General features: G+C 34.4%; 1 protein-coding gene across 1 annotated transcript in view; it reads left to right on the top strand.

Annotated features, from left to right (window-relative positions):
* GJE1 (gap junction protein epsilon 1) overlaps positions 1–12726 on the top strand; it is a 47940-nt gene extending 35214 nt beyond the window's left edge. The window contains 5 exon segments of the mRNA XM_037739236.1: positions 11636–11776; positions 11778–11820; positions 12293–12503; positions 12505–12577; positions 12579–12726. Coding sequence (XP_037595164.1) covers positions 11636–11776; positions 11778–11820; positions 12293–12503; positions 12505–12577; positions 12579–12692 — 582 coding nt within the window. The 3' untranslated portion in view covers positions 12693–12726.
* Positions 12727–15275: the final 2549 nt, after the last annotated feature.

Genomic DNA, 15275 nt, shown 5'->3' with positions numbered 1-15275 from the left:
AAAAAAAAAAAAAAAAAAAAAAGGCTGATTATTTTTCCCAAAATTTATTGCAAACAAACCCACAGATCAAGACAGTTTCAGACACCCCAACAAGATGAGGAAAGTAGGCTTAAACTTGTTAGATAATTTTTCCAAGGCTTTTATATTACAAGGTATGTGCAAATCCATATATGCTGATTCAAGAACCCAAGTTTATACTTATTTGGTATACTTTCTCCAAAACTTCTAGAATGAGTCTAGTCTCCACAATAAAAGTTAAAATATTGATTTTTGAGAAACCAGTATGTCTCAGGCACTGTACAAGATCTTATTGCATGTACTATCTCATTTTGTCACAACATATCTAGTAGGTAAGAATCATTTTCTCCATTTTACAGATGAAAGAACTGAAACTAGCAGAATTAACATTGTGTGCTTAAATACTTGCCAGTAAAGTGGGGAAAAATTTTTTTTAAAAACCATATACACTCTCAGGTCTTCTGGATTTCCAGGCAGGGTTTTCCTACAGAGACACATGGATGGTATATCCCCTGCCAAAAAAAAAATAGCTGTAGATCATGCGGATGGACTATCCAAAAAAGAAATCATTATATGTGTTACATAACTAGGAATCATGCAGTTTAGGAATATTTGAAATATGAACTCATTGAAAAAGAAGGAAAATAAGACCTTCAATTTAACTATTAGGTCAAGCAATTGCTGGCACCATCTAAATTATTAACAATAAATCCCAGAGCAAGTACAATACTTCTAAGTATGGTTATAAGAATTAAAATCATAAAACCACAGAATTGTGAAATTACTTACACATCATAGAATCCAATCCCTTTTTTGGCAAAATAGAAACATACCCCAGAAGGTTAAATCATTTACCCAAAATAACATGATTGGTTATTGACCCTTTCTACTAAGCCATCCCCAGTTCCATTCCAGAAAATATAAATTATTCATGCAGAAAGACAAACCTAATTTTGGCAGGTCAGAGATTTCAGTGAGATGTGAATTGGCTAAGGGTTGTGATTTATGAATCTAGGCAGCTATTCAGATTGCCTTATCTCAGCTGTCTCTCTGTGAAACATACTATTTTGAGTACCTAAATTGACCTCTATTCAACCCCATTTTACCATCATTGGGTATCTCATGAGAAGGAGGGTAAATTACTCTGACACAATGCAAAATACTGAGAATCAAAAAATAGTAGAGATAAAACATATATAGAGATTACTTTCCCTTGTTTTCCAGATGTAAAATAAGCCAAGACAGTTCATGACCATACTCTGAAGGATTAAATATAAACCATGCTTTATGTTAAGAAAATTATCAGCAGCATACCTTTTAACCACATACACATATACATATGTATGTACATACACATATACATACATACACAAGTACTAATGCTTTTATATAAGCCTCACAGAGGCAAGGGCTACATTGTTCTCACAAATTTCTAACACTTTGCACAGTAGCTAGTATGATAGATGCCCAATATTTATTTAAATGAAATAAGGAATGAATAAGCATGAACACATAGAAAAGCACAGCTCTAAAGCAATAAATGTAACTTGCTTTATTATTTTCAGATTTATTGAGGTGTAGCTGACAAGTAATTATATTTAAGGTGTACAACCTGATGTTTTGATATTCATATACATTGTGAAATAATCACCACAGTAAAGCTAATTGACATGTCAATCATCTCCCATAATTATCTTTGTGTGTGTTTGATAATTCACAGTGATAATATGTAAGAGTTCCCTCTTACCACATTTCAAGTATACAATATTGTTAACTATAGTTACATTGCTGTACATTAGATTTCCAGAAGTTATCTATCTTCCATAATTGAAACTTTCTAGTCTTTGACCATCTCCCCATTTCCCACTGCCAACCAGCTTCTGGAAACCACCCTTCTACTCTCTGCTTCTGAGAGTTTGAGCATAAAGATTCCATATATAGTGAGATCATATAGTATTTGTCTTTCTGTGTCTGGCTTATTTCCCTTCAACATAATGTTCTTCATTTTCATTCATTTGCAAAAGGCAGGATTTTCCTCCTTTAAAAGGTTTAATAATATTTCTCTCTCTCTCTCTCTCTCTCTCTCTCTCTCTCTCTCTCTCTCTCTCTGTGCGTGCGTGTGTGTGTGTGTGTGTGTGTGTGTGAGATTTCTTTATACATTAAGATGTGGATGGACATTTAGGTTGTTTCCATACCTTGGCTATTGCTGAATCAGGCTGTAGTGAACATTGGGGTGCAGATATCTCTAGGGGATAATTATTTCATTACCTTTGAGTATATACCTAGAAGTAAAATTGCTGAATTATTAAAGTCACACTATTTTTAATTTTCTGAAGAATCTCCTTACTGTTTTCCTTAAAGACTGTACCAATTTACACTCCCACCAACAGTGTATACAAATGCTCCCTTTTCTCTACATCCTACCAACACATCTTTTTTTTAATAGTAGCCATTCTAACAGGTGTGAAGTCATATCTTACTGTGATTTTTATTTGTATTTACCTGAAAATAAGCTAGGTTGAGCACTTTTTAATATACTTATCGGCCATCTGTGGTTCATCTCTTGAGAAATGTCTATTCATTCTTCTGCCCATTTTTGAGTCAGGTTATTTGGGGAATTTTTTTGCTATTGAGTTGTCTGAGTTCTTTACATGTTTTAGATATTAACCCTTATCAGATATACAGTTTGCAAATAATGCTCTCCCAATCTGTAGGCTGCTCATTCAATGTTGGGTTTTGGGGGGTTTTCTTTGGTTTTGGTTTTGAAGGTTTATTTTGCTTTTTTGTGTGTGTGCTTTTTGATTTTTGTTTGTTTTTTGTTTTGCTGTGCAGAAGCCTTTCAATTTAAATAACTTATCAGTTTTTTTGTTTTAATTGTCTGGCTTTTAGTGTCCTATTCAAAAATTCATGATCAGACCAATGACAAGAAGCTTTTGCTTTATGTTTTCTTGTAGTAGTTTTATGGTCTCAGGTCTTAAACGTAAAGCTTTAATTTACTTGGAGTTGATTTTTGCATACGGAGTGAAATAAAGGTCCAATTTCATTTTTCTGCATGTGGATATCCAGTTTTCTCAGCATGATTTGTTGAAGAAACTATCATTTTCCCACTAGATTTTCTATACATTCTCGCTGAAGATAAGCTGACCTTCTGGTGGACTTATTGCCGTGCTCTCTGAAGTTCCATTTGTCTATGTGTCTGTTATTATGCTAATAATATACAATTCTGATCATTGTAATCTTTGCAATATATTTTGAAATCAGGAAGTGTGATGCTGGGGTCCTTTGCAGTTTCATGTAAATTTTAAGACTGTTTTTTCTATTTCTGAATAAAATGCCATTGAGATTTTAATAGCAATTGCACTGAATCCGTAGATCACTTTGGATAGTGTGTACATTATAACAATATTAATTCTTCCAATACAAGCACATGAATATCTTTCCATTTATCTGTCTTCTTTAATTTTCTTCATCAGTGTTTTTTTAATTTTCATTGTACAGGTCATTCACCTCTTTGGTTCAGTTAATTCCTAAATATTTTTTCTTTTTATTGCTATTGTAAATGAGATTGTTTTTATTAATTTCTTTTTCAGATAGCTCATTTTTTGTGTACAAAAATGTCACCGATTTTTGTGTGTTGATTTTGTGTCCTGCAACTTTACTGAATTCATTTGTCAGTTCTAATAGGATTTTTTGGGTTGGGTCTTTAGTGTTTCCTACTTATATAAGTATGTTATATGCAAACAGAAATAATTTTACTTGTTTTTTTCTGATTTAGATGTTGATATAGTTTGAATCTGTGTCCCTGCCCAAATCTCATTCAATTGTAATCCTCAATGTTGGAGGTGGGGTCTGGTGGGTGATGTTTAGATCATGGGGGCAGATTTCCGCTTCAGTGCTGCTCTGTGATAGTATGTGAGTGCTCCTGAGATCTGGTTGTTTAAAAGTGCGTAACAGCTCCCCACTCTCTCTCTCTGTCTGGCCACATAAAGATGTACCTGCTTCCCCTTCACCTCCTGCCATAATTTTAAGTTTTCCCCAGCCATGCTTCCTGTACAGCCTGTCAAACTGTGAGCCAATTAAACCTCTTTTCCTTATAAATTACTCTGTCTCCAGTATTTCTTTATAGCATTGCTTTAACAGACTAGTACAGATGTCTTTTTGTATCCAATTGATCTGATTATGACTTCTAGTAATATGTTGAATAGGAGTGGCAAATGTGGGCATCCTTACTTTGTGCTGGATCTTAGATGAAAATCTTTCAGTTTTTTTCAATTGATGATGATGTTAGCAGTGGGCTTTTCATATATGGTCTTTACCATGTTAAGTTCCTTTTATACCTAGTTAGTTGAGAGGTTTCATGAAGAATTGACTTTGAATTTTGTCAGATGATCTTTCTGCATCTCTTGAAATGATCACATGGTTTTTATCTTTCATTTTCTTAAGGTGCTATATCACTTTTATTGATTTGCAATGTATTAAGCAATCCTTGCATCTCAAAGATAAATCCCACTGGTGCATTGTTCTTTTAATATGTTGCTGAATTTGGTTTGCTAGTATATTACTGAGGGTTTTGCATCTATATTCTTCTGGGATGTCGGCGTGTTGTTTTCTTGTGGTGTTTTTGTCTGGCTCTAGAATCAGGGTGAAAATGGACTTTCGAAGTGTTCTTCTTCAATTTTTCAGAAGAGCTTAAGAGGGATCAGTATTCATTCTTCTTTGAATGTTTAGTAACTTGTTGCAAACTATTAAATTAGAACGGATGTAAATAGTGATAATATATAACATTTATGCATTAATTTCCATGTGTTAAACATCATGCATAATGCTTTAACTTGTTTTTATTTCTTTTGATCCTATTTGGGGTTTTGCACAGAATTTATCCCCTTTCTTGATTACACTACAAGGTCTTAAATGTTTTTAATCTCAGAAAGAAATTTTAGGACACCAAGAATATCTATCAAAAGATCATACACGACTCCCAGGGTTTAGACTAGCACTAGCATATAGTAGTGATTAATAAATGTCAGCAATTTTTGTATTAATAGTATTAGTAGTAAATCTGAGCTTACCTTCCCTTTATCTGAAACTCAAAACTTCAAGTAAATTTGAGCAAACACACTAGTATCTGTGCCTCAAATTTTGCCCATTTACTCAGAAAATGTATTAATGTATTTCAGTCATTTAAAAAATCTTGAGGGCTGGGAGAACACAGGTATATTTTAACGATTAAATTAACTAAAAGCCTTAAGCTTTTCTAGGGTTCAATCCCACTAGTCCTTGCTGACAAACTTCTTGGTATCTTGATAGACTCGAAAGGAAAGTGTACTCATTTTCCAAGTACAGAGACAGAGAGAGAGAGAGAGAGAGAGAGAGAGAGACAGAGAGAGAAAAGACATTGAAAACAGACATGGAATTTTTATGTGCTATTAATTCTTCCCTAAAACACTCTTACTCTGGCCAACACAAAGGTTCTTTACCCTCAAGGAAGCAGTGACTCTTCTTTGCTTATGGAGTATGAATTTGTTAATATATCATGGTTTATATAACAAGGAGACAATAGTTGGTTGAGGCTCTCATTAAGGACAGGATAAATGTTCTCCAAATCCTTTAATAATCAACATACACCAATCATTTGAGGTAAATACTATTTTCATTGCCAGTTTGAGAAACTGAGATTCAAGGGTGTGAAATAATCTGCTTGAGATCTCAAATCTCTGCTTCCAGAGCCCATGATCTTAGGTACTGTGTGCTTCCTCCTACTCAAATTGATGCCATTCGTTTATATGTGGTCCTTTGTATTTCTTGATGACACTTCTGGTATGTATTGTATTTGGTTAGTTCTCTGCTTGGCATTTGCTCTTCACATTGAAATCTGATGAGGTGTGTAGATAAGGGCTAAGCTCTGCAGCACCATCCAGGTGTTATGTACCCCAATAATTTTCTGAGCTCTTCAGAGGAGACAATAAGATTAAAGGTGATTTCCCCCTCACTTACTCATGTTTCAGCAATCAACCTACATTACCTTGTAAAGAGGCCTAGAGATGAGTTTGCAGGAAAAACTTGGAGAAAATATAGAGAGGTCTAGACTGGCTACATGGGATTTTTTTCTCATTTCTAGTCTCCCTAGCCAGTAAAACTTTCTAATGTAAGAAATGGTCTTTAATGACCAGTGGTGATGAGCATTTTTTCATATGTTTGTTGGTCACATAAATATCTTCTTTTGAAAAGTGCCTGTTCATATCCTTCACCCACTTTTTGATGGGGTTGTTTTTACTTGTAAATTTGTTTTAGTTCTTTGCAGATTCTGGATATTAGCTCTTTGTCAGATGGGTAGCTTGCAAAAAATTTTTCCCATTCTGTTGGTTACTGGTTCACTCTAATGATAGTTTCTCTTGCTGTGCAGATCTTAAGTTTAGATCTCATTTGTCTGTTTTGGCTTTTGTTGCCATTGCTTTTGGTGTTTTAGTCATGAAGTCCTTGCCTATGCCTATGTCCTGAATGGTATTGCCAAGTTTTCTTCCAGGGTTTTTATGTTGTTAGGTCTTATGTTTAAATCTTCAATCCGTCTGGAGTTAATTTTTGTATAAGGTGTGAGGAAGGGGTCCAGTTTCAGCTTTCTGCACATGGCTAGCCAGTTTTCCCAACACCCTTTATTAAACAGGGAATCCTTTCTCCATTGTTTGTTTTTGTCAGGTTTGTCAAAGATCAGATGGTTGTAGGTGTGTGGCGTTATTTCCAAGGCTTCTGTTCTGTTCCATTGGTCTATATCTCTGTTTTGGTACCAGTACCATGCTGTTTTGATTACTGTAGCCTTACAGTATAGTTTGAAGCCAGGTAGTGTGATGCCTCCAGGTTTGTTCATTTTGCTTAGGATTGTCTTGGCTATGCGGGCTCTTTTTTGGTTCCATATGAAGTTTAAGGCGGTTTTTTCCAGTTCTGTGAAGAAGATCAATAGTAGCTTGATGGGGATAGCATTGAATCTATAAATTATTTTGGGCAGTATGGCCATTTTTGCAATATTGATTCTTCCGAACCATGAGCATGGAATGTTTTTCCATCTGTTTGTGTCCCCTCTTATTTCTTTGAGCAGTGGTTTGTAGTTCTCCTTGAAGAGGTTCTTCACGTCCTTTGTTAGTTGTATTCCTAGGTATTTTATTCTCTTTGTAGCAATTGTGAATGGAAGTTTGCGATGATTTGGCTCTGTTTGTCTGTTATTGGTATATAGGAATGCTTATGATTTTTTCACATTGATTTTGTATCCTGAGATTTTCCTGAAGTTGCTTATCCTTTTAAGGAGATTTGGGGCTGAGATGATGGGGTCAAAACCATTTTGCGATACCATCTCATGCCAGTTAGAATGGTGATCATTAAAAAATCTGGAGACAACAGATGCTAGAGAGGATATGGAGAAATAGGAACGCTTTTACACTGTTGGTGGGAGTGTAAATTAGTGCAACCACTGTGGAAGAGAGTATGGCAATTCCTCAAGAATCTAGAACTAGAAATACCATTTGACCCAGCAATACCATTACTGGTTATATACCCAAAGGATTATTAATCATTCCACTATAAAGACACATGCACACATATGTTCACTGTGGCACTGTTTACAATAGCAAACACTTGGAACCAACCCAAATGCCCATCAAAGATAGACTGGATAAAGACAATATGGCACATATATACCATGGAATACTATGCAGCCATAAAAACGATGAGTTCATGTCCTTTGCAGGGACATGGATGAAGCTGGAAACCATCATTCTCAGTAAACTAACAGAAGAACAGAAAACCAACACCACATGTTCTCACTCATAAGTGGGTGTTGAACAATAAGAACACATGGACACAAGGAAGGGAATATCACACACTGGAATCTGTTGGGGGGTGGGGAGGCTTGGGGAACAATAGCATGGGGCAGGGGGGTTGGGGAGGGATAACATTAGGAGAAATACCTAATGTAGGTGAAGTGGGGATGGAGGCAGCAAACCACCATGGCATGTGTATACCTATGTAACAATCCTGCAAGATCTGCACATGTACCCCAGAATTTAAAGTATAATAAGAAACAAAAAATTTACAATTTAAAAATGAGAAAAAAATTAACAAATGGTCTTACTGTAAAAGTCAAATTAATGGCGTGGATATAATGTCCTTTGATAAGGCTTTTCATATATTTAAGGCATGACTAATGGCTATCTCAATTAGACAAAAGATTTCTATATATCTTAAAAGCACTTCAGAAAAGCCTAATCCTAAAATAGGCATAAATATGTTTGTAGGGAGAAGTATGTGTTTAATTGCATGACTCTTACTAAAGCTAAGTATATGAAATCTGTTACACAGAAAACCAAAGGATAATTAAGCAGATTATACTACCAAAACAACTATTACTTTGGCTTAAAGAAAACAGATATTGGTCAAATTATAAAAAAGACTTCTGGTCCCCCATCTTTCTTCAGGCAAGAAGCAGTCTGCGCAAGTTATTTATTTGAGCATAGTAATTTCTTTTTAAATGAAAAAGGGAAGATGCTTCCAGCCAAGAATACAGAGAATAGAGCTACAGGCCACTGACAACAATGTACCAGAGAACCACTTCCATTAAGTAGAAAAGTATAATATACTATGGAACAGCTTTCTGGGTAATACTACCATGACTTACTCATGAAATGTTCCCTGCTTCCAGAGTAGGGACAACTGGCAATATTTTTCCTCACAAGATTCCAGGCTTGTTATGGACAGTGACAGTTACCTATTTTCTGTTCTCCCACTTTTGGAGTGGAAGTGTCTATTATAGTTATCCTATCCCTGTAACACCATTGTATATTGATATAATGTAGAATACAACTTTTCCCTTTGTTTCTCTAGATTCTAGATCAAGAGTAGCCACATCCAGATATAACGCCAATCACAAAATCCTGGACTTCAATCTTAGTTCTATAATTAGATGACAGTTTTGGCATCCTGGAATGATGGTGAAGACATGTGGGAGGGATGCTAATATTTGTAACCAGTGGGCGCATTATGATAGAATATAAAGTTGGCCACAAATATTTTCTTTTCTTACACCCACACCTCTGCAATGTGACTTCACAGATCCATCAAGCGGTAGAATATGTTTCTCAAATATGGGTTTGTCTTGAAACTTTCTTTGCCTAATATAACATTAGCAAATATGAAGCAAGCAGAGGCTTAAACAATGCTTATGCACTGGGAGTAACCTTTTCTCTGCTTTTGGAACCTGTTAACTGTTAGTATGCAAGAAACCCAGGTTGTCACTCCAATAAATAGCCTTACCAATTACCATACATGTGAGGCCAGTGTCACTAAGGATCACAGTTTCCTAAAGGGATAAGCAACATCCCTCCTCAGTCTAATCTTTATGTGTGATATTTTGGCCCACATATGCTTTATTCCTTTGTGTTATTACCCAATTGGATCAGAACATGTAAAAGAAAGATCAGTATTAATTACATGGCCCCTCATAGATCTCAGCAATGACGATGATGCTTCATTTCCTTCTTCTACACTTACAGTTAAGGTTCAAGACCCCTGAAAGGAGACATTGATGATTCTACACGTCTGATAATTGTATACTATTGACTAAACAATAGCATTCATTACTGTATATTGGTAAAAGCCAAAGCAGGATTCCTTCTTATGCAAATGGTTGTTCGGGCTTTTAGATGTCCCTTTATGGGAATCAACACAAAGCAACCCTGAAATTCTCATTCTGAGAAGATGGGAATATACATAAATATCTTTTATCTAGTCATTCTGAGGGATCATTAAGTTGTTCATTTTTATTACTTCCTATCCAGCACAGCACTCCTATTCAACAAGACTCCTGCCCCTTGTTTATTAGTTACAAATATATGTATCATGCAGTCACTTCTCCACTTCCTAGAAGAAAGCAGTGACGGTGTCTAGAGTCACAACCTTTGGCAGATCACAAGAAAATGAGAAAGGCAAGTGAAGAAAGCAGATATGATCAATGATTAGCTGTATGACATTATAGGTGGATGGAAGACAGTAAGCAGATATGTAAGTCAGAAAGTAGTTACTGGTCTGTCTTGATCCCTGCTGATCCTCAACACCCATAACAATGTCCAAAAGATGATGTATCTACTGAAGGACAAAAGAAACGATGGGAAGGATTGTTCTCACAATGTGTGCTAGCTCCTGGTCTTGCCTGAATTAGCAGTTCCCTATCTTTTTCCTTAGCCCAGAGATCTAATTATAGAATTTTCCATGTCTGTGGCAAGCATTCAAAACTAGACAAATATAGCAATACATCAATAATATTCAATGATGCAATAGCTATTACATCCTGTGTTACAATTTCTTAGACTACCCAGAAATTAATTATACTCTATGGTAGTAAACAATAAAGAATCAGGAATATTTCCCACGTACTTATCCTTTAGGAAACATCTAAATAAAATAAAAAGAAAAAAAGATTGCTTCAACATTATCAGAGAAAACTCCAAGATAAAGAACCCACTAATTTACATACAGGCAATTTTCAGGTAATTGCAGAAGCGTTGAGTGCTCAGAGCCTTTGTGGGGCTGGCCTGTTGCTTTGCTGGTTCTCCTGGCTGTCTGGCTGGCTGGCTATGCTGATAGTGTAAGTCAAGGGATTATTAGATTGGCCACATGTTCTCTGCTTTTGTCTCTTTGTTTTCATTTTTTGGGGAGACAGAGATAGTAAGGTTGAATGGGACCCCAGAGATCTAAGAGAAAAGGAGGAGGGGAGAGAAATTTGTAGTGATGAGTGTTTTCTGCTCTAAGAGTCCTGAGAGAATGTAAGAGTTTGATTCTGGCAGAAGCAAACTGGCAATGTGGGTCAAGAATTAACCCACAGGAATGCCAGGATAACATCTCCTGAGACATGTCTCTAAATTACATCAGAAACTTCTATGAAGGATATGTAAGTATTATGCAAACAAAAAAATCAATTGTATGAATCTTTTCTGAGTATTTTAACCTGATTTACATAAGCCTTGGTGAATAAATTCCTCTATGTCTGTGGAGAATACTATAAGTATCAACAATATACTTCAAAATATTCTTAATTTAAAATTATAAAAAGAAAAATTCAGGAAATGTCTTTAGATGTTGTTGTTTTAGCATAGCTCACTCTCTCAATTCCATAATTAAGAAGTAGGAAGAAAAACTGTAATTATAACTAATAAACATTATTTGGTTGTTAAGATGGTGTATGGACCAAACTTACTACTGGATTTGTTATCTAATTTGCAAAAAGAAGTGCTAGATATTCTGATTTTACTTCAAAAGAATGACCGTGGTGGGGGTATTAATTGAATTCAAAGCTGGTTAAGTATTTCCACATTTACACATTTAATTAGCAACATGTCTCCATTGCTAATGGAGACATATTTTAATAGTTTAATGGTGAGAAATTTTCATATTTTAATAGTGAGAAATCTCATAATGCAGTAATTATATTTGATTTGATGATCTCTAAGGGTCTATTTGGCTTCAAAACTTCTTGAATCTTACATTTTTTTAATGTGGTAATGGGACTTTTTAAATGTCCTCCTTTATTGTTTGTTTTTAAAATATTTTTTTTTCTTCTAAAATCACAACAGGTTAAAATCCGATTGGTCAATTCCACACCCGTTTCTTTGGATCGATCCAAATGTTCTTCCTTGGGGTACTAGGCTTTGCAGTTTATGGGAATGAGGCCTTACACTTCAGTTGCAATTCAGACAAAAGAGAAACAAATCTCATCTGTTAACAATCAGTTCAGGCCAATCTCTCCACAAGTTAAGTATTTTTGTGTGTACATAAACATTAACTTTACAACAAATTCATTTTCTCTTTAAATGTAAAATAATGTCATAATATGAGAAATATTCTTAACAGTTTTTTTTAAAGGACTATGTTGCTTTTTCTTTAATTAGCTGCATATTTCAGATAAATTGAATTTTAGGAGTTTCTTCCAATTCTGGCATTTTATTATCTACTGATGTTATCATTATTCTCCAGAACTATATTCAGAATATAGAATTAGCTGGTTAATAAACTACTGCATCATTATCAGTCATTGAGAGACAATTACAATAATATATGATTATGTTTTAAAAATAAATATGTTCAACATTACTACCTTCATTATATTAAGACATAGGTAAGATTTTTATGAAACTTGGAATTTTTAAGTTATTGTATTTGGAGTTAGTGTATTGGAGTGTATTTTTAGTTACATATTGGTTAATTGCTTTACTAAGATATTTCTGACATATTTTAGTTGTTCTGGGCATTACAACTATGATTGTCCTGGTTCCTGGAGGTATTTTCCATCTTTATGCTGCATGTCCTGCATGTAAAAGCATCAATCAAGAATGCATTCTTCAAAAGCCTATCTACACTGTAATTTATATACTCTCTGTTTTATTAAGAATTAGTCTAGAGGCAACAGCATTTTGGCTTCAGATTCATCTCTTTCGTTTCAAAGTAAAATCTCTACCTGTGTGATGCTTGATCTCTTGGGGAAAACATGATTATAAGATGCATGGGTCCAGAACACTTTGAAAAAAACCATTTTTCTCATTGCAATGTACACATTTACAGCACTTACAGTAGTATTATCTGTTGCTGATATTTTTGAGATCATATTTAGAAGATTATACTTTCTATTCAAACAATGACCAAAGAATCGATTACCTACTGTCATGCTACTGTTGTTTATCATTTTTATTTAGTTTTATCTAACTCAGTGAGTACCACAATTTCAAAACAAACTTACTTCAATGTGTCTGAAATTTATGTCAACTGTAAAATATAATATCTGGTTGTAAGATAGGGATTCTTGAAGAAATATTTCATTTTATTTTAATTTTGATCACTTTTATTAGAAAACATATATACAACTACTGTTAATTTATTTTTAAACAGTGCTTTTACAGAGTTCTCTCACATATAGCTCAATTAATCACAGTTTTTTTGTGGCCAGAGTAACTTTTATTGTCTTTTTTATACAAAATAGAAAACCGATGCTTAGGAAGATTAATTTAGGTGTCCCAAGTCATACAACCAGGATATAATTCAGATCTTCATATTTCCCTTCCTCTGGAACTATGCAGTTTTAAATTTGAGGGTGTAATTATTTTGCACTCATGTAAAATATAACTTATTTATGCAAAAAAACTGTAAATTAATTATTAAAGAATAATTCTATAGTTTGATCATTAACTTGAAGAAATGGATCAATTACATTTTTAAAATTTTATTCATACAGTTTTCTTGAAAGTTTTAATATTAAATGATATAGAAATATATTACCAAATAAATAAAAAATGCTATGAATAATATTGTGCACGGTATCCTTGTTTTTTCTTGGGAAAAACCCCTTCTGTGCCCACAGATGTCCTGTAACTATAACTTCTATATTTAAGGTTATCAAAAAGGAATATTGCGCTTAGACTTCCTCAATAACTATGAAATTATTTCAGAGACAAATTTATATTGATTTGGTGCATTTCTTTTTATCTGTCTGCCTTACCAACAATTTGATACTTTTGATATTATTTAAAATCTTTATGTATTATTAAAATCTTGACGTATTACTGCCTTATATTGGTAATGTAGTAGGAAAATGAGTATAGTCAAACATTAAGGTTTCCCATTTTTTCCTTAAGCTTTATGCAGCCTATTTGATATCATGAATTTCTGCATAAGGTTTTCATTGTTGAGGTTTTCTCTACATGAAAGCATAGGAGAAAATCCAACATAACTTCATTCCATAAATAGCTACTGATGTCTATTATTTAACATGTACTGCATTAAAAAGTTAACATAATAAAAAGATCATCAAGATTTAATACCCTTATAAAATCATACTCTAGCATGTGAGCCAGTGGCATGCCAAGAGGGTGGGGACTGGTAAAAATAGTCCACTCTACAAAGAAAGGATATTTATTGACTTTCTTTGTTTAGATAAATTAACCACTGGTGTTAATAAACAGCAACAGTGTTTAATATTTCATCCTTATTTTAAAATTCTTTATAGATAACACATCCCTTGATTGCCTGCATTTAAGGCGGAATGCTCCCGCAATCTGCTGACAAACATACACATTTTCATTATGGGTCCCATTTTTCCCACATCTTTGCAAGGCTAGTAATTTTTTATTGAATGTCAGGCATTGTGTGTTTTATCCTGTTGGATGCCGGTTATTTTTCTTCTCATGAATATTTTTCAAGTTAGTTCTGGAGCACAGTTAAGTTACTTGGAAACAGATGATCCTTTCTGCTTTTAAGCTTTGTTATATATGACCAATGTAGTACTTATTGAAAGGCAAATTTTGCCCCACTACTAAGGAAGAACGTTTCTGAATGCTCTATCAGATGCCTCTTTGGTGGTTCGGAAATACTATTCTTTCATTAGTCTCAAAAATCTTGAATTTTACCCTCCTGCTGGTTGACTTGTGGTGATGACATAAATTGCCATTGCTATAAGAAACAGATTCTCTCTGTGTCCAAGGAAAGAAGAGAGATGGGGCAAAAGGACCTTCTTCTGGTTTGCCTCTCAGGATTCTTTCTCAGGGAAGATCATTTTTTTTCAAAAAATCCCACAGAAGACTTCCCATTAACACTATTGCCCAATCATAGATGAACACTTGGATTTATTCTTATTCTGATTCATCCTTCAGGGTAGAGTATTGTCAACATGTATCCATTTATTAAGAGATTTTTTTTCCTCTCTGACTTTTGGGAATAGCAACTATTCTCAGTCTTGTGTGAATCTTGAGTATTGTTCCTTTTGATCCTTTCAGTTAGTTACTTTTCTGGGAAGGTATTTAAGGATGTCTTACTGATCAGGACTCACTTGAAGGCCCTTTGCAGATCTCTGGAGCTCTCTTCCTTTCCAGCTCTCACCTTGCTGTAGCGCCCATTAAAATCTAACTAGCTTCTTTGGCTTTGTTGGGCTCTTGATTGCTTCAACTGAGAGGGTGGAAGGATGGCATCTCTAAGCCACCAAAGAAACCTTGCTTGCCTCTATTTCTTTCAAGTAAACACTACATATTGTTATGTTTAAAGATAGAGATAAGATGAGAGAGGTGGTTTAGACAATCTTGTAAATTCACTACTGACCTACTATTCTATGATTTCATTTTATTAGTAGCTATATCAGAATTGTTAGCACACAGCTATGTATTCCTGAATAATAAATGCTATATACAAAAATTCATATTCAAATATAAAAACAAATTTTCCTGACTAAAATGCAA

Source organism: Cebus imitator, unplaced genomic scaffold, assembly GCF_001604975.1.
Source record: "Cebus imitator isolate Cc_AM_T3 unplaced genomic scaffold, Cebus_imitator-1.0 Scaffold65, whole genome shotgun sequence".
Classification (NCBI taxonomy): domain Eukaryota; kingdom Metazoa; phylum Chordata; class Mammalia; order Primates; family Cebidae; genus Cebus; species Cebus imitator.
Note: the sequence above shows the minus strand (reverse complement) of the source record. Positions and strands in the feature narration are given on the sequence as shown.